The sequence below is a fragment of the Cherax quadricarinatus genome, chromosome 33 (genome assembly GCF_038502225.1).
Source record: "Cherax quadricarinatus isolate ZL_2023a chromosome 33, ASM3850222v1, whole genome shotgun sequence".
Classification (NCBI taxonomy): Eukaryota; Metazoa; Arthropoda; class Malacostraca; order Decapoda; family Parastacidae; genus Cherax; species Cherax quadricarinatus.
Window position 1 is genome coordinate 29,711,742 of NC_091324.1, and position 26,204 is coordinate 29,737,945.

Genomic DNA, 26,204 nt, shown 5'->3' on the forward strand with positions numbered 1-26,204 from the left:
CGCCTTCCTTCCACTACAGATTTATACATTCTCGAAGTCATTCTGTTTCGTTCCATTCTCTACATGTCCGACCCACCTCAACAACCCCTCCTCAGCCCTCTGAATAATAGTTTTGGTAATCCCGCACCTCCTCCTAATTTCCAAACTACGAATTCTCTGCATTATATTCACACTACACATTGCCCTCAGACATGACATCTCCACTGCCTCCAGCTTTCTCCTCGTTGCAACATATATCGCCCATGCTTCACACCCATATAAGAGTGTTGGTATAACTATACACTCATACATTCCCCTCAGTGCTGCAACTTCCACAGTTGTCCTTGACTCAAGGTCACAGATTGCGTCTGTGGTAGAGCACTTGGCTCTCTCCACAGCTGGCGCGCGGTTGTTGAGATAGATACCTGATGTGTAACTTTATTCAATAACTATCAAATAACCTCATTTCTTTGTGTGTGTGGGGGAGGGAGAGAATTTTATCGTTGGGGGCGTATATGCCATTAGACTGGGCATAGGTATCCTTAGATCATTTACTCGTAGTTATACAAGAGGCATCAGTGTTGGTAGAGTCCTGGAGTAATGGTGGTGGGGGGAATAGCAGACTACTTAGTGGTGCCAGTGTCACTTAACACTGTAACTGTGGTGGCAATGCTGGCATTGTTCTTGTGTCGTATTCTAAATTATTTTCATTTTTGTCAGAGTAGCTAAGGTGTAGCTGATGAATAGCTGTAAGCTAATATCAGGTAGGCTCACTGTAGCAAATGGGAGTTGTCGCTGTGCTAACTTTCAAGGCCCAGGACTTTAGTCTGCTACCAGCAGATATCGGAAATATTGTTGGGACAAGTAAAGACGTTCTCAGGAAGAAACTGGATCAGTACCTCCGCTAAGTGCCAGATCAACCAGGCTGTGATGCTGTAGGCCAGCGAGTCGCTAACAGCTTGGTAGGACAGACACTCAGCAAGGAAGCTTTGCCAAACTTCGGAACAGTAGGTTAGAAAAGATTTCGAAATCAGTTACAGGTACACGTAAACAGTCAGGGTACATACCCGGCATATACTTCTGACCGATTTCGAGGATTTTTTTTTACCCTTTCAGCGCCTGAGGCCAGGGTTCTGTTGAATGCCTGTTGCTGTTGGCGGTCTGCTGGCCCGCCATCACAACCTGGCTGATTGGCACCAGCGTAGGCAGTAATCCAGGGTGTTTAGTGACTACACCTAAACACACTCAGGGTGTCAAGACAAATGACTATACTTAAACACTGAAGCTCGTCAAGGCCATCAGCAGGTACTTTACAATATGTTCTGTATCACCATCAATATCGCGTTTACATCCAAGATTTGTTTTATGGACTGGTATAAATTGTGGGCAGAGGGAGCCTCCTTTATCTGCTGTCGTAGATCAGAGCATTTCTTGCCTGCTGCTCACCCATTTTAGGCATCTTCACCATAAATATTACATGTGCCGGGGTGTCCTGCATGTAGCTTGTCTCAAAAATAAATTAGATAGTTTTCTAGATAGTCAGGTAGGTCTATTTTCAATACACACGTCAGGGTTTTCTAGATTTTTGCTAGTTTATCCTGAAGGTTACTCCACACTCTCCCCCTATTCTTTATAAAGAAACACTGCCTTGGAAGGTCTGAGGAAATTTGAAGGTCTGAGGAAATTTGAAGGTCTGAGGAAAAGTAATGTTCATGTTTTACTTATTTAAATATATATTTTTTATGTATAATAAATATCTTACCAGTGTTGACATTAGAAGATAATATAATCTGGATTTTTTTTTTCACTTGAAATGTAGTCAGTTTGTATACGTACACCTTTGATGAGTTTCGAGAGTCTTGCTCTCGGAGCCCGGCCATGGGTCAGGCTCGTCTGATGCTAGCCTCGTCAACCAGGCTGTTGCTGTTGGAAACCCGTTGCCCCACATATCCATCACAGCCTGGTTGATCTGGTAACTGGTGAAGATACTTGTCCAGTTTTTGTGGATCACATATTTTGTTGAGCTCTGTCTTTAAATGGTTTTGTTTGTGCCAGGAGTCAGGGAAGTTCAGTCAAGGAAGTTCGGTCAGTGAGAAAGGTTACATCAATCAATCAATCAAGAAGCTTCAGTCACTCGTGTCTCAGTCAGGAAAGCAGGAAAGAGGATTCTCATTAATCAAGAAGGTTTAGTGGCGGATTTCCAATCAGGAGAGAAGATTCAGTCAAGGGAAGTCTAGCTACTCTGAAGTACGAGTATTACTGGAGCAAGCGTAGAAGTCTTAAAGAATGAACTGGATTACTACGTCTGAAAAATACTGGATCAACTAGGCCGTGACGGATATGTGGGCCAGCGGGTCACTAACAGCAGTAGCCTGGTTGAACAGGCGATCAACATGGAAGTTTAGTCCCAGACCAGGCTGGAGGAAGGTTAGGAAAACCCTGGAAATCACTCAGAGGTATGTCACAGGTATGGGATGCTGCGAGGCGGTCGCTTGCAGGTGACGGCATCTTTATGTGTAAGGTTATCTCAGGGTCATCCGCCCTCCGCCCAGGCATCCATCTTGGTGTTGGTGCTGCAGGTGTGTGGTACTGGTGCTACAGGTGTATGGTGCAGGTGTGTGGGGTAATGGTGCTGCAGGTGTGTGCGATACTGGTGATGTAGGTGTATGATAGGAGTGGTGTGTATGGTGCTGCAGGTGTCAGGTGCTGTAGATGTCTGATGGTGTGGCGCTGCAGGTGTGTGTGTGTGTGTGTGTGTGTGTGTGTGTGTGTGTGTGTGTGTGTGTGTGTGTGTGTGTGTGTGTGTGTGTGTGTGTAGTGCAGGTCTGTGTGTGGTGCTCCAGGTGTCGGATGATGGTAGTGCTGTAGGTGTGTGGTGCTGAAGGCGTGTATGGCACTGTTGTGTGTGGCGCTGATGCTGTAGGGGGGTGTGGTACTGGTGTATGTAGTGTTGGTGCTGCAGGTGTGTGTGTGTGTGTGTGTGTGTGTGTGTGTGTGTGTGTGTGTGTGTGTGTGTGTGTGTGTGTGTGTGTGTGTGTGTGTGTTATTGACTCCTGCCGCGATGGTAAGCAACTCTGCGTCTGCTGCCACTTGCGAAGGTGTGTCCCTGCAAGTCAGAAAGTGTAGTTTGAGTTTATACATTTTTTCGTATGTCACACTGAAACTTTCAACATAGTTGCTCTTGTTTCCATTATAGATTTTTTTGTACACTACTACTATTATTGATAATTATTCGCATTTTTCTTCATGGTTTCCCTGCGTAATGTCTTTGTGGAGTACAGTGCTCCATGATGAATAAGGACTCGCTGACGGGACTGTATCGTATAAAAAAGTGTACCACTTGAACGGCTGACACACTCATTATGTATATATAGGATAAGATCACCCCACGTCACTGCGAAGTGCAGCAGCACCACCGCCACCAATAGCACTACCAGCAGCAGTTGCAGCGACAGTTATAGCAACAGTAGCACTACCAGCAGCATTATTGGTAGTAAAAGTGCCAGTATCAACAGCAGGAAAGCAGTTGTAGTAGCAGTACCAGCAGCATCACCGGTATTAACAGTTTACCTGGAGAGAGTTCCGGGGGTCAACGTCCCCGCGGCCCGGTCTGTGACCAGGCCTCCTGGTCAGATATCAAAACCAGAAGCAGTGGTAATAACAGTACCGGGCATACCAGTAGTAAGCGTAGCAATCAGTCGAAGGTTCGTTACGCAGTATGCCTTGCAAAATAAACAAATAGTACATCTTACACAGAATAAACAAAGAAATTAATTGTTTTACCATGCAGTGGTAGGCTGATAATGAATATCAAAATACAGCAGAAACTGTAGTGGTAGCAGTAGCAGTATTGCCAGTCACAGGTATAGATAAAAGCATGTGTGGACCAGCACCACCGTAGTCTAACAGAAGCAGTAGTGACATCGTTAGAACACTACTCGTCATCAGACCCACCCGCTGGAGCACCGTCAGATGTTATCCGTGGGTCATTAACAGATTTTACAGCAATATGAACTTGGAACCAAATCACCCTAGCGACACTCATCATTAATACATAAGCATTCCAAACTCAACTTGCTCTCGTAAATTAGAGCAGCGTCAGCTGCATTTAATATTAGCCGCAGAAATAGCGTTTACATTCTCAGCTGCTACTGATAATTATTATGGTAGCACAAAAACAAAATTAGTAAACATATTTTATTTGTGAGACTTTTCACCCATTGGGGCTTTATCACCTCCAGGGAGTGAAACTTGTGAACAGAAGGTTCTTTGCTATGTGTCTTTCTATTGTTGCCTTACGTCCATTACTCCACGTTTTTTTTTTTCCTTTATAGAAAATATTTTCCTTAAATTTCCCAAGGCCCTCAGTTGCTGTGTAGGCGAAAACATGAAGCCTCATGGGAAAGTTGCATAAAATTGGCGAGTACCGTTCGTCAGCGCTCCCGTCAGTCTCCAGTCTTAGTTGAGCACTTAAATGAAATAAAATATCTCGCTGCATTTTTTAGAAAATCAAATATGTGCTCGGGGAGGTATTTTGGCCTGAAGGCAGATTTCTTCTCTCTTACTCGTATTTTAGTCTACTTAGTAACACAGACCTTTGAGGAAAGACTTAAGATTTTCACCACCAGAAGCCAATGTCACCACTAGTAGCAGCAAAACAATTTGCGCTATCATAAACCAACAGCGTTATCAACAGCTACATCACCAGCACCAGACGCAAGGAGCTCCAACAACGGCGGCGGTGGCGGCGACGACAGCAGCAGCAGGAGCAAATGCAGGAGCCGCTTCTGCAGTGCGAAGCACCATCACATCTACAGCTTGAAGCTAGATTACAGCCTTGGGTGGTGCAACTCTCGCCTGACCACACATTACCGCTTCCACTGTTATGGATGAGCGTATCAAATCGCCACTAACTTGCCCTGGCTACGCCCGCCGCAATAATACCCATCCACTTGTGATATCCACTTTCGTTAGCCTTAAGGATCTCTAACATACATCTATGTGCGGGTTATTTGTGTATCTGGAGCTGCCGCTCCTTCCTGAAACTGTCTGTTTCGCCTTAAGCATCTGCGACAAACGTACACAGCTACTTCTCCAGCAACTCCGTTTTGGATTGCTTTAAGAATCCCCAACACACATCTGGAGTTGCTCTTGCATGTCTTAAGAATATCCATCAGACATTAAGGACTGTTGCTCCTTATTACAGCTACATCTGTCTTCCTTGAAAGATCTCCAACCCTCATTTGTAGCTGCTGTTGTTTCCTGTAGCTTCGTCTGGCAATGTTCAGGGTTTTTTTTTCTTCCTGCAGCTTCGTTTGGCACTGTTTTTCCTGCCTGCATCTACCTCCGGCTTGTGTAACAGGTGTGAACGGGCACACGATCCAGTTTCCAGGAGAGTGAGAGAAATCAGTGGGCCCGCGGGTGTCTAAGAGCTGTCGAGTGGCACCTTAAGACATTGTTAAATGTAAAAATTTTGTAATGCCCTTTGCTGTGTCCTGGTGGAGTGGCTCTTGACATGGGTGTTGGGCTGGGTGTAGGCGTAGCCCTTGTAGAACCAGCCAGTTGTGGCCAACACCCACTCTGGCGGGGGTCCGTTGCCACTCCCCACCCCTCAGGCCTAGCACCCCACACTTTCAGGGTTGTTGATTCTTCTCTCCACCCACACTGAACCTACCACCCTCCCTCCGTTGCTTCCTTCCTTCCTTCTCCAGTTTTTTTTTCTTCTCACACTGGTAGGGGCTGTTGCCTCTCCCCTGAACCCCCACACTGGTTAGGGACTGTTGCTTCTTCCCTTAACCCCCACACTGGTTAGGGGCTTTTACTTCTTTCTTCCCTTAACCCCCACACTGGTTAGGAGCTTCTGCTTCTTCCCTTAACCCCCACACTGGTTAGGGGCTTCTGCTTTTTCCCTTAACCCCCACACTGGTAAGGGGCTTCTGCTTCTTCCCTTAACCCCTACACTGGTTAGGGGCTTTTGCTTCTTCCCTTAACCCCCACACTGGTTAAGGGCTGTTGCTTTTCCTTGCCACCCAGTTCTTTGAGGGATAGAGGGTATTATTTTTTTACAATGATTTTTACCCCTTCGTTGGTCCTAGAACCCCGCTGGTGATGGCTTGATGCTTCTCCCCTCCACCCTCCACAGGTGCTAGCACCTCACCTATGCTATGCACACGTCTACCACACCTGTGCTCTCAGGAGGTGCTGTGTATTAACTAATCCTGTCTTATATATGCATGTCTTGTATCTGCTGGCTTAAGTGTTGCTAGATAAAAACATGCTTAAATTAATAATGTGTATCAAGTTTCACATTTGCTGTATAGTATACAAGTGGGCTCCTGATATACTGTACTACTTGGGGGAGAGAGGGAGGAGAGGGGGGAGGGAGGGGGCGGAAGGGATGGAGTAGGTGTGGGATACCTTATGGGTCGTCGTGCTCAGAGTAGTATTTAAAAGGCTGTGTTCATTTTACAAGTGGCATTAAACCGAGAGTTTACAGTCGTATTTTGAACTTGAATCTGTTTCATTAATAGCGTACAATGAAGTAATTCTGACAAGGAAAGTTGTTTAGCCCAGAGGTTGGCACATGAAGTTAGCAAATCTGCACAAAAAACAACAAATGGGTTTTAATTGTAGACCTGATGGTAGGGACAAAAAAGGCATTATACGTGTGTAAATTTAGGCATACAATCTAGTGAGCTTATGAGCGTTAAATTAACCTGATTATCTTTAATTACGGGCAAGAGTAAGACCAGTAAATTGGCAGTCGGGGTTTGTCTCATTAGTGGGTACACGTTTTTTCTCAAGGTGGTGATTAGTGGTCGTTGTGTAGTCAGGACCCCTGACACCCAGACTGGGAGACCAGGAACCCCCGACACCCACACGGGAAGACCAGGGACCTCTTGACATCCACACGGGGAGACCAGGGACCTCCTGACATCCACACGAGGAGACCAGGGACCTCCTGATACCCACACGGGGAGACCAGGGACTCCCGACACGTCCCAAGGGGAGACCGGGGACCCCTGACGCCTACAAAGGGAGATCAGCACCACTGACACCCACAAGGGGAGACCAGGGGACCCATGACACCCACACGGGGAGACCAGGGCCCTCCTGACACCCACACCGGGAAACCAGACCTCTGACACCGTGAAGGGTAGACCAAGACCCGCCTCTTCCCGATATCCTATGACCGGTGGTATGCCTGTGATCGGTTACAAGGGTTTTTCTACTCTCGCAGTCCGGCCTAGGGCCTCTTCAGCCAGGCTGTTGCTGTTGGCAGACTGCTAACACACGCAGCCATCACAACCTGGTTCATAAAGCATTTGGCAGAGATAGGGATCCAGTTTCCTCTTAAGATTTCTACTTCTGATATCTGCTGGTAGCTGGTTAAATAGTCTTGGACTACGGATGTTGACGGTTCTCATATTGTGCCCATGGCGCCCCTGCCATTTTACACTTTCCATATCTCTCACTCCAGTACGTTATGATAGTGAGTAGATCGAGGCCCAGGCTTTCGAGTACCTTCTATGTATATGTTACCAGGTATCTCTTCGCATTCCCAGTAGTTTTAAATGCTATATTAGATCTATGCTGGCAGCAAATGATCTCTATATCTACTACAGTTCTGACATCTCTTCTACTTTGAACAAAGCCTTCAACATAATATTCTAAACGAGAGAGCACAAATAATTCGAGTAGTGTCACCATTGGCATTATTTCTCCTGTTCAGAAAAGTCTCATTATCCACCCTGTCATTTTACTAACCTTCGCGACATTTGCCTTATTGCATTCTCTAAATTGTAAATCATCTAACATTTATTATACAAAAGTCTTTACCTGTTCCTTTCGTTCTATGAGATGGTCCTCGTGTGTTTCACGTTCAGTGCTCCTTTTCAGTACTGTATTCTTTCCATATCTGAAGAGTTGGAATTTGTCACCGTTAATCATTTTATTTTGTATTGCCTACCGAAAGATTTGGTATTTGTTTGCAATTTTCCTGTGCCTTTACTGAGTTAGTTCATATTTTATCTTCAAAAGAAGGTACGAAGCTGTGATTAGAGTTTTGATTTATACTATAATGATAAACAGTAAAGGTACTAGAACCATGCTTTGGCATACTGAACTTTTACTTTGTTGAGAAGGGACTTTGCAAGAAATTATGCAAAGACAATGAAACCTGGCAATATATCTCCAGCGATGGGAAAATTACTGGATAAATGGAAACTGCTTAATGTAACCCTACTATTTAGGAAAAGAGACTGACAGGAAGTGCTTAATTACAGGCTAGTATCACTGACGTGTATCCTTACTAAAGGAATGGAAAATATTGCCAGGAGGATACTGGACTACCTGGAGGAGGAACTTAATCAGTGAAAACCAACATGGATTCAGAGATATCTGACCAACCTGGTAAAGTTGCTAAGATAGAGCAAAAAAAAAAAAACAAGGATGGGCAGATTGCAAGAAATCATTTGACGGTCCCCTTCCCCCACAGACTAATCCACAAGCTTGAAGAGCAAGCATGGATAAAAGAAGTTATACAGTAAATCAAGGAGTACCTGGAAGAAGACAGTGACAATACTGGATCAAGTGTCAAACTGGGTTAAAACAAAACGTGTGCCCCAGGGCTCAGTATTATTGTTAATTGTGTATCTGTTAATATAAAACTGTGAAGAGAAATAAAAACTATGTTACAAGCGTGGTCAAACATGTGACTGCTGTAGATAAATCCAGACAAATGTAAGGACTTGAATTATTGTGAGGAGTAGGGAAGACCAGAGACGGAATAAAGCCCGGAAATCGAGAAACGACAAGTGTCGATGAAAGAAAAGTATCTAAGAGTAAACATCACACAAGAATATCGCTTGAAGAGCATATAACCCGTATGATTTCTCAGCAGCCGTTGAGTCTAGCGAATCTTCGAGTCGCCTTCAAGAATCCCAACAAAGACTCAGACTTTACACACGACATACTTCAGCCATTTTTTTTTTATATAGAACATGGTGCACCAGGTTCGAGTCCCCACCCAATTAAGCATGTTCAAAAATTTGAAGATAACTAAAGAAACTCAACTTCGCGACCCTGGAAGAGAGGACAAGAAAGATTGTGATTACAATGTACAAAATACAGTACTCACGAGGAATTGATAAGGCTTTTGTAGGGACGGAATTTTTATAGTGCGAAGACCAGGTATAAGGGACCGAAATGGGAGTTAAAACTGTAGAGGAATTACAGGTATGCTAGGAAGTACTTTTTTTTTTAGTCTCGGTGCAGTAGAAAAGTGGGATGAATTGAATGTGGGAGTGGTGGAGACGTACTTCATATATACTGTAGTTACTAGACTATATACAATAGGGCTCAAGAGGTCAGAAAACGGTAATAATGCTCGCTTGCTCGCACGTACGCACGCTCACACACTGCATCAGTGTTTGTACCATTAAGGGAAACACCTGTAACTTCTTTAAATGTGGCATGATCGTGCATTAGTTTCCGTGTGATGTTGTATGTTGACTAGTGTTACTGTGTTGACCTGCAACTAATGGCTACTACCCAGATCAAAGGATAATATAATACATTCTGCAATACACTCCAGACTGTGGTAGGAGGGGGCGTGGTTCAGGCGGGTTATGGTCAAAAGGGAATTGTTCGACAAGGAACTAATATGGGCGACTTAGGTTTACGGTGGAGGGGGCGTTGTCGACACGGGTCGTGGTCGGCTGGGGACCCGGTTATCGACGAAGAATCAGAAGAGAGATTGTACTTACTATTGTCCAAAATGGTGTTCAGTGTAGTGCAACACAAATTATTACTCAATAATGTTATAGCATTAAGATCATGAGTTTTCTTGTGTGGTATATGAATACTTTTAGAATCCCTCTATGCCAGGTACTAGACTAACTTTTATCTTCGGTATTCTTTAATGAACTAATGGGAAAACCAACGAATCAGTGGAACAGGGGATTTCGAGTGCAGTGTTTGACAACAGAGAAAAACGGAATTTCCAGTTCGATGGAACACGGGATTCCCAGTCCGGTGGAACACGGGATTCCCAGTCCGGTAGAATACGGGATTCCCAGTCCGGTGGAACATGGGATTCCCAGTCCGGTGGAACATGGGATTCCCAGTCCGGTGGAACATGGGATTCCCAGTCCAGTGGAACATGGGATTCCCAGTCCAGTGGAACATGGGATTCCCAGTCCGGTGGAACACGGGATTCCCAGTCCGGTGGAACATGGGATTCCCAGTCCGGTGGAACATGGGATTCCCAGTCCGGTGGAACATGGGATTCCCAGTCCAGTGGAACATGGGATTCCCAGTACGGTGGAATACGGGATTTTTGATCCCATGGAGCATGGGAATTCCATGCTCCACGGGATTACCAGTCCAGTGGAGCACAGCATTCATAAGACAGTACTTGATGGCAGAAAACGTGAGATTCGTGTTCCGCTGTGTGATGACGGGGTGGCAGGTGTACAATCTCTCGTAAGACGAAGAATGAGGGGAGACATGATGGTGGCAGGGTTATCAAGCCTAGAACACGTAGCAGGTGTGCCAAGCCTAGATAATGTGCCGAACTTCAATAATGTGGTAAGCGTGTAAAGCTTAGATGATATTACGGTGGTAGGTGTTCTAAATTTAGATGATGATAGCCCGCAAGATTTCTGTATTGCTAGCCGAATAGCCATTGATCTAGAATGATGAATGAAGGCTTATACAGGTTATTGGTTTCCACTGTGGTTCAAGAGCAGACATGCAGGCTTATTTCCCTACTCTCTGTGTATTATAAATATGGCCTAATTTTTTAGTTAAAAATTGTGTTTATTAGCTCTCTCTCTCTCTCTCTCTGTATATATGTATATATGTATATATATATATATGTATATATGTATATATGTATATATATATGTATATATGTATATATATATATATATATATATATATATATATATATATTTATATATATATGTATATATATATGTGTATATATATATGTATATATGTATATGTATATATGTATATGTATATATGTATATATATATATATATATATATATATATATATATATATATATATATATATATATATATATACAAAACAACCACTGTGAAAGAATAGAGAAATTCCAAGCGCTTTCGTGACTACTCACATTATCAAGGAACATAGTTCCTTGATAATGTGAGTAGTCACGAAAGCGCTTGGAATTTCTCTATTCTTTCACAGTGGTTGTTTTGCATATTCTGAAATCACCTGTTTACTGTGATCTTATTGCATATATTGCTTCAGGAAAGGACAAAGCTCGTCTCCTGGCAGTGAAGGCACCACACTCAGGAGATTTCCTGTTAGCTGTTCCCAATTCCTCCCTGGGCACCCGTCTCGACCCACAGGCCATTCGGATTGGTGTTGCTCTTCGCCTAGCCGCCCCCATCCTCACCGAACATAGATGTATTTGCGGCAGGGCGACAGCTGATCAATTCGGACTTCATGGTCTTGTGTGTCACACAGCAGAAGGAAAGTATGCCAGACATGAGGAGGTCAATGACATCATAAAGAGAAGCCTCGCCACAGCCCGTTGCCCAGCTCAACGAGAACCCCAAGTGCAGAGGTCTGACGGAAGTCAAAAGCGTCCTGATGGAGCCACTATGCTACCCTGGAAGGATGGAAAGCAGATTGCCTGGGACTACACCTGTGCTGCCACATTGGCAGACACCTACTTGCCATACTCCGTAGTGGAAGGGGGTGGAGCTGCCAGCCACAGGGAGACCCAGAAGATCCGAAAATATGAAGACCTTCCCCCTTGCTATAACTTCATTCCAATAGGGTCGGAGACCCTTGGAGCATGGGGCAAGTGTGCTCTAAAGTTCCTCAAAGAGCTGGGTGAAAAGCTCATCATAGAAACCAAGGACCACAGGGCGACCAGCTGTCTCTTTCAGAGACTCAGTGTTGCGATCCAGAGAGGAAATGCCTGCAGCATTCTGGGCACGCTGCCCACTGCCGGGGAGCTGGACGAAGTATTCGAGATGTAGCTCTGAGTTACCTATGTTGTTTTGCTTTCTGTTGTATTTTTGTGAATGTTTGGCCAATGTATTTTTGTCTTTAAATAAAACATACTTGAAATATAGGGGGTGGTAGGAGAAAATTCTCAAACAGCTTCAGGGAAAACCTTGAGTTTTCCCTGAAGCAAGTTTATTCTTTTCTCTGAGGATGAGGATCCCCATGACAGTTCTAGAGGTGGTACCTCCCTGTATTATATATATATATATATATATATATATATATATATATATATATATATATATATATATATATATATATATATATATATATATATATATATATATATATATATATATATATATATATATATATATATATATATATATATATATATATATATATATATATATATGTCGTTCCGAATATGTAAAACTGATCAATTAGCAAGAACTCATTTAAAATTAAGTCTTTTCTAAAATTTTCTCTTATACGTTTAAAGATTTTAATTTTGCTCCAAAAGAATCTTAGAAAACTTACCTAACCTTATTATAACAAGAACAATTTATTTTAGCCTAACCCAACTAAATACATTTTAGATTTATTTACAATAATTTCATACTAAACAAACATAGTGAAATATATTTTTTTCGTTAGGTTCAGAATGAATTTGGCGAAATTATTGCATACACAAATTTTTGCTTGTCCTATATGGCAAGATGAGCGTTGCTATTTAAGCCAAGATCGCAAGTTCTGCCTATTCGGCACGAATATATATATATATATATATATATATATATATATATATATATATATATATATATATATATATATATATATATATATATATAATGTCGTGTCGAATATGTAAAACTGATCAATTAGCAAGAACTCCTTTAAAATTAACTCCTTTCTAAAATTTTCTCTTATACGTTTAAAGATATATTTTTTTCATTAATGTTAATGTAAAAAATTTTAATTTTGCACTAAAAGAATCTTAGAAAACTTACCTAACCTTATTATAACAAGAGCAATTTATTTTAGCCTAACCCAACTAAATATATTTTAAATACGTTTACAGTAATTTAATACTAAACAAACACAATCAAATATTTTTTTTCGTTAGGTTCAGAATGATTTTGGCGAAATTATTGCATACACAAATTTTCACTTGTCCTACATGGCAAGATGAGCGTTGCTATTTAAGCCAAGATCGCAAGCTCTGCCTATTCGGCAAGACATATATATATATATATATATATATATATATATATATATATATATATATATATATATATATATATATATATATATATATATGTGTGTGTGTGTGTGTGACAGTGTTGTGGTTGAGCTAGAGGGGACGGGGTGGCCACATACAGCAAAGGGGCTGCCTCTTGAACGATGAAGGCATTATTGATACATCCCACCTCCTTAGAGATGTGATCGGCACGCACCATAGTCCATTGTAGGACGGAGTGCTAAATACTGGGTAATGAGAGTGGACAGAGATAGAGAGGAGGGCGGAGGCTGTAATGTTACCTGAGTTACGGGTGATGCCTGCTCTAGACCTCACCATTATGGAAGGCAGTTCGGGCTATGCCGCCGTGATAAAGCCTGATGAAGGGTCAGGGAGCTACCAAGACGTATCCTATGGCACGATGCTTGGTGGGGAAGACTAAGGTATCGAGGGTTTAGTGAAATCTCACCTTGGAAGACTATACTGAGGGTCTACCTGTGATTTACCCATGGTTTACCTGTGACCTGTTTCGAGTGCTCTTTTCACGGCCTGGCTTCCCTGTTGACCGCCGGTTCTCATATTTATTAGTCTTGTTGATCAAGCGCATCGCAGAGGTAGTGATCCAGTTTCTTCTGGAATGCTGCACTTGTTCCAGCAATATTTTTTATTGTTAGCAGATTATAGTGTAAGCAAACGGATGTCGACATAGTATTCTCTTATCGTGCGCATGACTTCCCCGCTTTTCACTGGGCCTATTTTACCCTTCGGATATCCCTCATGTAGTACGTTATGGTACTGTGCAGATTTGAGACTAGTTTCTCCATTATCACGATATCTCTCTCGCCTTCTCTCCAGAGATCACATTCAGAGTTCTGACATTATATCCAGGTCTTTCATGTGTCGATGAGAAACAGTAGAGGCACACACAACTTGGTGACAACCCCCCCCCCCCACACACACACCCTGGTGTATAGAGCCCGGTTTATGACAATTTAAAAAAGACTACATGAACAAGTCCTAAATGTAATACGAGGACAAATAAAATGCGTGATGCACTTATACTGCTAGCCCTTCGAGGATGTGTGGTATGTGGTTATGTACTCTTAGGAGAATATTTAATCAAGTTGGCGTAACCCTCCAGATACCTGGTGAGTAGAGAGAACGCTCATCTTGTAGAATGGTTAACACTTTTCATCAGTGTACATTGACCGCAGGGAACGCATGGTGCAGCCCCGTCTTGGTCTTGTTTATCTTTATATTACTGAGAATGGTCATCTTTATTTACCTTCATAGCGCCGAGAATGACCGTCTTGTTTACATTTATAGTGCTGAAAATGGTCGTTTTGTTTACCTTTATAATGTTGAGAAATGGCCTCAAGTGGGCAAAATGAACACCGTTTTGCTTATCTTGACAGTGCAGGCAGTGGCCACATTGAGATTTATCCTCGACTACCTTGTTTATCCTTGCATTATTGAAAGCAGTAGTTTGTGAATATTCTGAGACCCGTCATGTTTACCTCGTATAAGAAACATTTCAAACCCTATCTGTTCATATTTTTAGCCCCAAATGATATGTCGATTATGAAACTTGTAGCAGAAAAATACATTGAACCTCTTCTAGTTTCTTTGTAGCGTGGAGAATATCAAAAGGAATAAGGGAATGTGGCAGGGAGGGAGGGACGTAGGGCTGGCGAGTGGGAAGGGAGAGGGATAGGAAGAAGTGGTGGGGGCGAGAGGAGATGAGGAAAGAAGGGAGGCCAAAGAGGGAGGAGAGAAGAGGAGGGGTTCAGGGCAGGAGAGGGGGAGATATGCTGGTATATATCCCTCCATGGCCTTTTAATGCTGTCGAACCATATCTGTCTAATATGGGCGTTTGCGCTGCAGTTCATACAAGGCTTGTCTTAAACGGTTGAAAACACGTCAATTTATGTAGCCCTCCTGATTTGATATTCTGTTAGTGAACCATATATTTGTAATAGTATCTTTGTGTGGTCTATCTTCGTATGGTTTTCCATCATAATTTTCTTCATTTTCGTCCAGAGTTAGCAGAGTCAGAGGTGCACTTAGGACGTTTTTGTGTCAATTTACGACATGTCTCCTTGGGTCAATAGTGAGGTTTTCTCCCGCTGCCGATGCGTAGTTATTGCTGCTACTCCTTGTATGGATGACTCTTCACGATCCCTAGCTGCAAATAAGGTTTTTACACACGGTAGTGCTGGTGTTTTACTCTATTGATTTTTTTTTATTCAATTTACACGTTTAAAGGTTTATGATTCTATAATTTTCGTTACAAGAGTGTTGGTTAAATTGTTGTATAGTTTGATATTATAGCGATTAATACCTTATTAGACACCAGTTTACTGGATGTGAGGATGCTGCAGTTTACTGTGTGAGGATATTACAGTTTACTGGATGTGAGCATGTTAGCTCCGCTGTTGAATATAAACTCTTCAGATTAATATTCTGGAGAATATACAAACTGGCAATTTTTAGCAAGTACTTTTATAGAGACTAGCTTTCATTAATATTCTTACCGTCATAGGTAGTAAATAATCACAGTTCTGAGCCACTAAGTGTTACGACTGTCTCGGGTAGTGCCATATAAAAATTAAGATAGCATTATGTGATTTATTTCATCCAGTTGTACATTAATTGATTTATTTTTATATATGTATTAATCTCGTGTTTTTCGCAATGATTTTTGTGGATTAATAGCAAAAATAAATTTTCGTTCGTTCTTTATATACAAGTTGTGATTGTAAATAGCGACGTACATATTGTGGTATCTATTAAACTAAATGTATGAGTTTATCATTGATTACAGCTATAGATATTTTAGCTCTAATCAGAGTTTACACCTAAAAGCACTGTCCCCAAAGAATCAATCACATTGTGTTGAAAATGCACAGATGTAAACCTTGTGTTACAGCAAGGTATATGAGAATTACATTATACCATATGTATGTTGTAATTATAAAACTTTCACTGTATATACACAGAGATAAACAGCTCTTTGTGTATATACCCTGTTAATTACCAAACCCACTCATTCACTAAGAAAACCTAAAATATATTTTTTTCTTCTACAGATTCTTCAATGTAGTGAACAACTTCCTTAAGCAGAACAAGGATAATGGTGAGTAACACATGTTAATTTGTTCTTTACAGTATTGTCATTCTTTTCCCTTCCCTAAGAAAAAAGAAAACGCTCGGTACTTGTTCCTTCGAGTATGATTTATATTGCGGATATTACAAGAAATTGGCGAAATCTTAAAAATAAAGGTAAATTCAATCGATGTCATTACAGTAGAAAATCTTAACAGTTTTTTATGACTGTCCACTCTAGGGTTAAGATGTCATCAGAAATCTCACCTATTTTTAAATATATGTTCACAGTATGCCTATGCACTCCCTCTCCTTTACTCTCCCTCTCGTAGCCCCCCAGCACACTTCCAGTTTGCTCATGGATGCGGGAGTCGTGGTGAGTGGTCTTTTCCAACGCACACGCATACAAACCTTTGCACTTTCACTTGGTGTAAATGGCTCTTACTCTTAAGTATTCTCCAGATTTGTGATCTCCCTTGCCAAGATATCTTTATTATAAATTGCCTTTTGAGAGATTTCTTGGGTTTATAAGCGCTTCTTGGCATTTGGGTGTCACGGAGTTTCCAAAAGTTCTCTGCGAGAATTTGTTGACATTGGTGTCTTGGGCAGTGAACAAATTTGGTGCAGAGGCGTCTCTTGCTAAGTGACTGAGCCCTTGTATGGTGTGTGTAAACGTGCTGGTAGACTGAGGTGTTAAAGGTGCAGAGCTAGTGTTGATTTCTTTTTAAATTAGCGTTAGGTACATGGATACCTTTTACTCAGTATTGAATACTTACTTCCAGCAGGCACTGGAGTTTCTTTCACACACGACCGATTTTCTTAAGTAGGATCTAACAATCCAGCAAAATTGCAGTTCTCTAGATATGTTTATGTTCCAGAAAGCAACCCACAGCAGTCGGCTAACAGGGAAATACCTATTTTTAATGCTAAGTGGGCGGGGACAGCAAGGGCTAAAAAAAAAAAAAAGGCCGACATAAGTTTATCCATGCCATGGAATCGAACCCTGGTCCTTTAGATTCAGTCGAATGCTCTCAGCTGTGAGCTATGGGGCTCCCCGGGTTGGTGGGGCGGCCGGGGCTGCGAGAGTTTGGGAAGAGTTTAGTCTCCCTCACTGTTGGTGTTGATGGAGAGCATGGTCATATCTCCTCGGCTGAAGATGCAGAGGGCTCTGGTGAGGATGGGGCTAGTGAGGGAGATTAGTCTTATGTACGTTGAGCATTATTATTCTTATTTAAGGGGTGGCGCTAAACCAGTACGGGCCATATAGCGTCGGGGGAATTAGAGGAAGGGGGAATCAAGTTTGATCAGAGGATTGGAGTATGAGCCTTTCACCAGCTTTCAAGGCACCATCCTTGAAGGGCCACGGCTGAGCAAATGTATTTGGTGGAACACAAGTTATTTTCCCCTGCTGAAGGGTTGCTGATAAGTATGTACTCGTCTGTCTTTACCTGTGTGAATTGGGCTTCAGCTCTTGGTCTCTATATTAATTCATTCGCCTGGTATAGTAGACCATCCTTGAGTTTTCTCGTACCTGCTTGTATATATGTATACAATCTTCCTCAACCTCTCTCCCTAATTTATTCCATTTTATGCCTCGGAAGATTGGTTTGTTATGATGCCTACTCCTGTCTATTTTTCGATTTTAGAGAAGCGTTCCTTCCTATATGATTCTTTGTGACTTCTTTGTTTCCAGTACGTTACTCTCTTCATACTTCAGTCGTGGCCTTTTGCAGCTTTCGCTAAATTTTGCTCTCTGCAATTTAATTCTCAACAGTTTTTACTAAGAGCATCTTCAAGAAGCTTGTCAAGTAAACAGTGTCTAGTTCAAAAGATATATAACTTTTCAGTTACTTCAACACTAGAAGACTGCTTTCACATTTGGGACGCTCCTTAACTAAAATATTCGATGCAATTCAAGAGAAAGCTAATCGTCTTATCACTGGACTTTCCTTCACGTTCAACTTTAAATCATTAGCTTCTCGCCGCATAGTTGCATCTCTCTCGCTCTCTTTAGTGTCCAGTGAATGTCTCGATAGTATTCACGTATTCATAATTAAAAAAAAGATGGAATTAGTTTTTTGTATTGTTACTAGAAATTCTATAGCATATTAGTAATGGTTCAACGTCATTTGCGGAGCCTGTATATGCGGCTAGTACCAGCAGCCTAATTGATCAATCCATCATCCAGGGGGCCTGGTGTAGGACCGGTTCGCGGGAGCGATGACCTCCCCGGAATCGTGTTCGGGTATCCTTCAGGTAAGAGAAGTGGTAAAACATCAGTAAGACAAAGAGCGTCTGTAGGAGGAAAATGGTGATGTCTGGGGATACACAGGAAATTGCAGGGAAAGTGATTGTTGACATACAGATACAAAAATCTAAGTGCTATTTGTAGGCTCTTATGCAACTGGGACTCACACCTGTATAAAGTTGTTTGGTCAAGACTTGGCCACGACCATAAAAGTATGCTATGCCCTCCTCTCCTTGTTTGGGCATGTGCTAGTGTACCTTGCTACTGGAGTCACTAAAGATTAGTTTAGTGTGTTTGTGTGTGCGGGCGCGCACGCAGTGCGCGGCGTGAGTAGTGTCGATGCCAGTTTTAGAAAGTGGGGAGGAAGGGTTTGCAGGCGTGCATACTGAAACAACATTAGTAGGGTCTTTGCTGCAAGATGTGACTATTCATTGAGTCAACATTATCAAGCAGTGCAGTTGATCCTTACAAACATATTGACGGCTTCGAGTGTTGGCACGCTTCATTTGGTTTGTTAACAACTTGAATACAATTTATTCTTTTAAAATTTATGTATAAATGGTTCTCTGTTTTCAGCCACGAGGACAAAAGGAAAATGCACTCTCACAATCAATATGTCATGTAATTATTGACTTGAAGCTCGTGGGGTAAATTCAATTATGAGAGACATAATTATTATTAACGGCGTGACTTCTAAAACTTTTGTGAAGTTAGCAGACATAACTAGGGTTTTATTTATTGTGTTGGAATGCATTAAAATTATTCCTCCGGCTTTTTCTCATCCTCATAACAGACTTAGGCAAACACTAACCACAAGTTTGTATCATCCTTGATGGCAGTTTAAAAATAAACATGAAAATCGCCTCACTAGAAGACACGGGAAAATTCTAAGAAAATAGAACGACAGGATCATGCAAAACACTTTCGTACAATAATGTTGGATGACTTAACATTTAGAAAACATAATAGGCAAATGCCACAACGCTCAATAAATGGTTATAACTATGATTTTTAAAGGGGTGGACCGATAAGCCAGCGGAAGGCTTCGGTCAGATGACCAAAAGCTCCAGCGGCGGGTCATCTGACTAAGACCCGCGTCAGAAAACACTTGTCCTGTTTTCTGACGAACCTTACCTAACCTAGCCACGAGGCTAAAAAAAAAAAAAAAAAAAAAAAGACATGGTCGATAATGAGTATTTTCGAAACAAAAGAAATTATGCCAATGACAGAATTCGAATCACTTGTCGGCTCTCGTTTCGAATATTGTTCTGCCTTGACGGCTCCGTTCAAAGCGGGAGAGAGATCAGAGCTAGAACATGTACAAAGAATCACTTAAACTACTGAAGTGCCTCAAAATACTGGAAATGCACTCTCTGGAGCCAAGACAAGGAGGAGCCTTGATAATGTACACCTGGATGATATTTGAAGCACCCTGGACTATAACAATGTCCTGAAAATCTTAGAGTATCATACCAGGAGTGGTATGTCATCATACCAGGCGTGCATGTCATCATACCAGGAGTGCATGTTGGTATCATACCAGGAGTACACGTCGGTATCATACCAGGGGTGCATGTCAGTATCATACCAGGAGTACATGACTCTCATTTCTGGAGTACATGACTTGAGCTTCAGAAAGTACTTTTGCAAACACACGCGTCGAGTCGTTTAGAATGTTTAAATTTGCTAATGTAATGCAAATATTTAAAAGAATGAAATGTAGGAGAAACTGAGTCAAGTTGGTTGGGTTCAGATTGAACCCTAAGAGGGCGGCTGGGTATAAATTGAATTGATCACCTGGAGAATGGCCCAGGTTTTTACCTATACATTTTTTTTTATTTTTGGGCGGGGATAAAAGCAACGCCGCCGCCACCGTGGCTGTTGCTAATTTCTTCGCTGTTAAATTGTGGCAGATGGCTGTTTGTGGGTAAAGCAGTAAATGCTTAGACAAGTATATGGACGATTGAGGCATAGTATTCAGGGAAATGTAGAATACAGGTGTCTAGAGAAGCAAGTAGATGAAGGCTTGGAGGGCCATTGCTTAGGGAAGTGGAAGGAATATTTAATGCGTTTGTGTTATTGGTTAATTGACCATTGAGGTTTGTTAATAGTTGGTTGAACATTGTAGCTTGTTACTGGTTGGTTGATCATAATTATGCCTTGGTTACTCTTTGATGGCTACTTTACAGTGGGTGGCCTACAGCAACAGCCTGATTGACCAGGAAATTAACAGATAACCCTGGCCCCAGGCCGGGCTGCTGGACTAGGAAGACTCGAAATCGATCACAGGTGTACATCACAGGCTTTTCTTTAGAGTCGCTTTGTAGGCTTTAATAATTTCCGTACTCATATTACTTTCATTAGAGATTAGGATATTACTACTACTTGTAACTGCTGCATGATATTGTCATACTTTGATAACTCTTGTGTGTTCTTCCCACAGAGAAGCTTATTGGCGTGCACTGTACCCACGGCCTCAACCGCACCGGCTACATGATATGTAGGTGAGTACCTAACTAATCTTTGTTAGAGTTGTTTGATATTAAGCGTAGACCTTCTGTTTCCTTGTGCATTTGTCTTTTATTTAAAACCTGGTAAGTCCCCAACTCTTTACTCCTCTTATGTATAATGGTATACAGAACAGTGTAAGTTAGTAAACTAAAAGAACAGTATAAATTATTTTAGCAGGAGAATAAAGGTCACTACACCAGCAGGGCAGTGTAAGTCACTGCGATAACTAGTCTAACTCTTGGCAAGTAGCACAAGTTATGTGCTTTGAAATATCTAAACAAGAGTTTACGGGCTGGACCCATGCTGAGCTGGGCATAGAAATTAACAACTGGAATTATACATTACAGCAACAGCTTGTTGACCAGGCAAGTCTCGAAATCAGTCATAGGTATATTACAAATTGAACTATTTGTCATTCTAATGTCATTAATACTTATGAAAATGAGCTTGATTGTTCGATCATTTTTTAATATATTTTTACTAAATGTACTTGACTCGCACAACCACCAGCAATATGCACGTTGGGGAAGCCAGGTCAAGATATTTAGAAAACCAAGAGAAGGGAATGAATATGCAGTTCTCAAGGATTCCATCTCGCACTGACATTCCTACACGATAAAGTTGATAAATTAGCCAAAGAAAGTACTCTGAAAGAAGTAATCAAGTATAATAACTTTGGTCTGTGTGTGTCAAGCATTAAAAATAATAGAATATAATTAACTAATGATGTGAATGTTATGGGAATATTTTCTTCAGCAAATAGTATAGACGTCAATGTGCAGTTTCTTTCATTATTATTCATTGGGAAGGGGGTGGAAGGGCTAGCTCCAATTCTTCAGATCAAGAGCCCTTCACCGATATGTAATCGCTTGATATTTACTGTTATCTGAATGTTTTCTCCCTAAAGTCTGCCCATGTATTGTTGTTATACTCTGTGCCTCCTTGTTACTCTGTACAGTGTTCTTGACCGTTACGTCTCCTTGTTGCTTTCTGTATTGTAATTTATGTTCCTTGCATTTTCTAGGTACATGATACAGCAGTTACGTATACCTTCAGATCAAGCTATTGCAGGTAAGGATTAACTTTTTATTGTATTTATACACTATTTGTTGTATGTGCTACTTTGTTTGCTCTTGTATGCATACCAAAGCCGCACCTGATCAATGAATGCAAAGAAATTGTAAAAACTTTAAGTTAGCGACGAGGTTGGTACCGGAACTTATCGAGATGGACTGTTAAGAGAGATTTACAGAACTCTACAACCTTCAGAAAGGTGGATCAGGGACGACATAAACATGGCGCGAAATTAGCTAAGATAGGAACAGGCTGACATAGAGAGTGAACCAGGGGAAGCAGATATCTAACAGCTAAAAACTCGGACGAGCCACAGGAACATCAGTAATTTCTCCTTAAATCTCAGAGTGGTGAGTGGAATGGACTGTTCGAAGAGATGAGAGATGATAGAGGCAAATATCATTTACAGTTTCAAAAGTAGATATAATCGGATCTTGAAAGCCATAAATTGGTAGTTAAGAGAAAGTACAGCGAGCTAAGGTTCGACTACTGTGAGCATATGATTGTTTTAATGTTGTCCCAGGCTGAAAAAAAAAATCACAATATACACTACCAATGTAGAAAAATTTATAGATAAGTAGTGTTGCAATAAACATGAGCTTGGTTGCCTCCTACTTTTAAATATTAATTCTAAATCTATTAGTGGTCAACATTTCATGTTCTCAATAATAATGGTTCTCTGAACCATTCATCCATAAGCGCTAAACCCGAAAGGGTGGTCATATAGCTATGCCCGGGGGGGGGGATATGCGATGGCCAGGAGTGTCGTGTTCTCAAGAATTTGAGTTATATATATTTTTTTTTAATTAGGTCTGGTAACGCTCGCGCCTGAGAGACTTCTCGTTGATGTGTGCCTTGCTAGTTCTAGCATGGCATAGCTTGTTCTTATGTCTTCCATTGCACAATCATTATGAGAACAAACCTGTATCTTCCCTGACACTTAAGAGGCGTCTAGACAATAGCTTGTTAATTTTTGTTTACTGGTTAACATTAATGAGTAACTTTGCCACTCCTGTGGCCTGATATGTTACCAAAACTCGGGTCAAAATCGTGCGGTATATTTGAAGATGAGCTGCATTTACGTTGTATATTCATTATGGCGTTGCTACTAACATCAGGATAAATGTTCTTCATATAGCTTAGCATTTTCTTAATCTTTAATACGACAGCGTACTGTTTATTCACAAGGCTCCAAACTCGTATGGGTCATTCAGTGCTGCATACTACAGTGTAATTAATCCAAATGTTCCTAGGAGAATATAGCTTATGTGAACCTTTATCAGTGGAGTAGCAGCTCAACTTAGCTTGCAGGCAGCTTCAGTAGCTTGCAAGCGGCTGCAGTAGCTTGCAAGCGGCTGCGGTAGCTTGAAAAGTATTGCAGCAGCTTTGTAATATGTGATGTGTATGACAACAGAGTGAAGGTGTGCTGGCTGTCCATCATGATAGTAATCACACTTGCCTCGTCCAGTGTCAGTCTGATGAACTCCGCCACAGATCCCTCCAGCTCCCACTATTGTTACCCAAGTGATTTAAGCCGTCATAACTCAACCTCCTTCCTGGTGTACGCCGCCTTCCTTGGTGTACCCTGCCTTCCCTGGTGTACCCTGCCTTCCCTGGTGTACACTGGGCACCTGGCCTCTCGCCTGTACACCTGGCTTCTCAGCTGATGTACCCTGGACACCTAGCTTCACCTCAGGGCTGAACTGTTGCATCAGTTAATGCTAGCTACGTCCACTTATCTTTCCTCATTAGCTCTTACGAGCCTTGGTAAACAACACTGATGTAGACAACGAGTACGTCTTGGTAGCCACATGCAGTTTATTTGCTGTCAAAATTGTGTCACCAGCACAAGCACTTTTTTTTGTGTGGGGGGGGGGAGAAAATTATCAGATTGCGGTGAAATTTTAGAAGTAATAATGACATATCAAAACATCCTTGAGAGGGTACAAAGATGCCGTCTTGATGATTTTATGGAAAAGCATGAAAATAAACAACCCAGTTCAACATAGCTTTAAAGCAGAAAGGTCCTACTTCTGACAAATATTTACTGGGATCAGTATCTAGCCTCTCAAAGAGGTAGTACTTTGAAGGCGACAACTTCAGCTTAGGAGATTAGGGGGGAGAGATATCAAAACTGGAACAGATAGGTCATTTATGGCCCACATAGAACCAGTAAAGCATTTAAATTACTAGGAATGTTTAACTTTCTAAATATGTACTCACTGGAGCAGATGAAAGACATGATAATGTTATGGCAAATCTGCACATTGCCATAACATACTGGGGTGGGAGATAAGGGAGGAAGTGCAAAATTAACCCAAAAAGCAGGGGTGCCGTGGGCACAGTAAGGGAACACTATCAATGTCCATGTGCCCAGACTATTCAACATCTTAAATGAAGATATCAGAAATACTACTGGGACTAGTGTATAAGTCGTCAAGAGCAAACTGGACAAGTATCTTTACAAGGTCCCAGATCAACCAGGTTGTGTTGGATATGTGGGCCAGCAGCAACAGTCTGGTTGACCAGGCAAGCACTAAGACGAACATCCCATGCCAGGCTCCGGGAGTAGAAAAACTCTCGGAACTAATCGTAAATAATCGAATATAATTAAAGTGTCTTTGACCATGGAATTTTCATGCACAGCAGTCTCTAAAGTTTACAGAACTGTACAAAAATCCACTGAGCTGCAGTTCTGTGGACAAAGACACCTTGTTAGTGGTCAAAGGAGAATGACCAGATTAGGTCCAGCTGACAGGAAGGCGACAGTAACTCAAATAAACACGTGTTGTATACAATGGTGGTATGGAGAAGACATCACATCATTCCATCAATGGTATGACTTAATGATTGACTCTAGTTTAACAAGGTGAACCCTGCCTAGCTTATGTGTGTTTTGTGTAAAGGACAACTTAGAGAAATTGTCTTGCACAGTTTAAAGTGTGGGTTTTATACTATTGCTGCACTTAATTCATGATGTTGAAATTACAGTCAAGCAGGTCAACTTGGTTCTTGTTCATTGTTAACAAGGTTAAACTCGGATCTTGTTCAGTGACGGATAAAACTCAAGGTACTTTTTGACCATCTGAGCAACTGTGTATTTAGTAGTTGAGGTCAGATGTGATGTTCTTCCCTGCACCAACCCCATACCTCTATTCCTGAACCCCATCCCTTTTTCTCCTACACCCAATCCTGCCATCTACACACTACACATCATCATTCCCTCTCTCATAATCTACATACCATACCTCCTTCCTACCTCAACACCATGCCTATCACTTGTACACACACTTCCCCTCTCTTTACAGACTACAACAGTGCACGTGGCCATGCACAGGAGCGAGAGAACTACTTGGCAGACCTCAGGAAAGCGGAGTGGATTAACGAGGCGATTCCAGTGGTTTCTGTTGATGTTCAAAAAGGTTCAGCTATTACCACTATAAACCCTTTCACCTCCAACTCGCCCGATGGGACCTCTACAAGCATAAGAAGACCTTCCCTTGACAAATATCTCAAGTAAGCATATGCTGAATATTTGTTGGGTCTGGTAATGGAAACTATTGTATGTGATGCTTCAGTTATTGTTGATAATAGCCCACAACAAACTGAAGTTTCATCTGTTTTCCATTTCCAATTTGGGGTTGTGAACTGATTAAGCCAGGCTGCCGTGCCATACTGTATACCTGTCTTTAAGGTCTTTTCTTTTAATAGCATTGTTGCAGTGTTCGTGCTTGGTGCTTTCATGAAAATAATTCGGTAATAAAGTGGATTTGGACGAAAATAGGTGTTGGCTCTCTGGTAAAGAAAAAAGGTCTAGAATAGACAGGATTTTATTATAATATGGCCAAGGTCTAAATGTTTAAGCTGTGGAATCAAGGTATAGATTCAATATAGGACATAATGACAGCAGTTTGTTAGACTGTGTTTTAGTAAATAAAAGGTTAATGGGAAGACTTCTGGATATGCATGTTTTTAGAGAGGCGACAGATATATCAGATCATTATTTAGTTGTAGCTACAGGTTAATAAGATACAAGGAGAATGTCAACAGTGA

At 41.6% G+C, this 26,204-nt stretch overlaps 1 protein-coding gene across 2 annotated transcripts in view; it reads left to right on the forward strand.

Annotated features, from left to right (window-relative positions):
* LOC128693948 (RNA/RNP complex-1-interacting phosphatase) overlaps positions 1 to 26,204 on the forward strand; it is a 285,964-nt gene that overhangs the window by 252,331 nt on the left and 7,429 nt on the right. For both annotated transcript variants that reach the window (XM_070091000.1, XM_070090999.1), the window contains exons 5-8: positions 16,303 to 16,349; positions 21,010 to 21,070; positions 22,102 to 22,148; positions 25,460 to 25,667. In XM_070091000.1, coding sequence (XP_069947101.1) covers positions 16,303 to 16,349; positions 21,010 to 21,070; positions 22,102 to 22,148; positions 25,460 to 25,667 — 363 coding nt within the window. The remainder of the gene's footprint in view (positions 1 to 16,302; positions 16,350 to 21,009; positions 21,071 to 22,101; positions 22,149 to 25,459; positions 25,668 to 26,204) is intronic.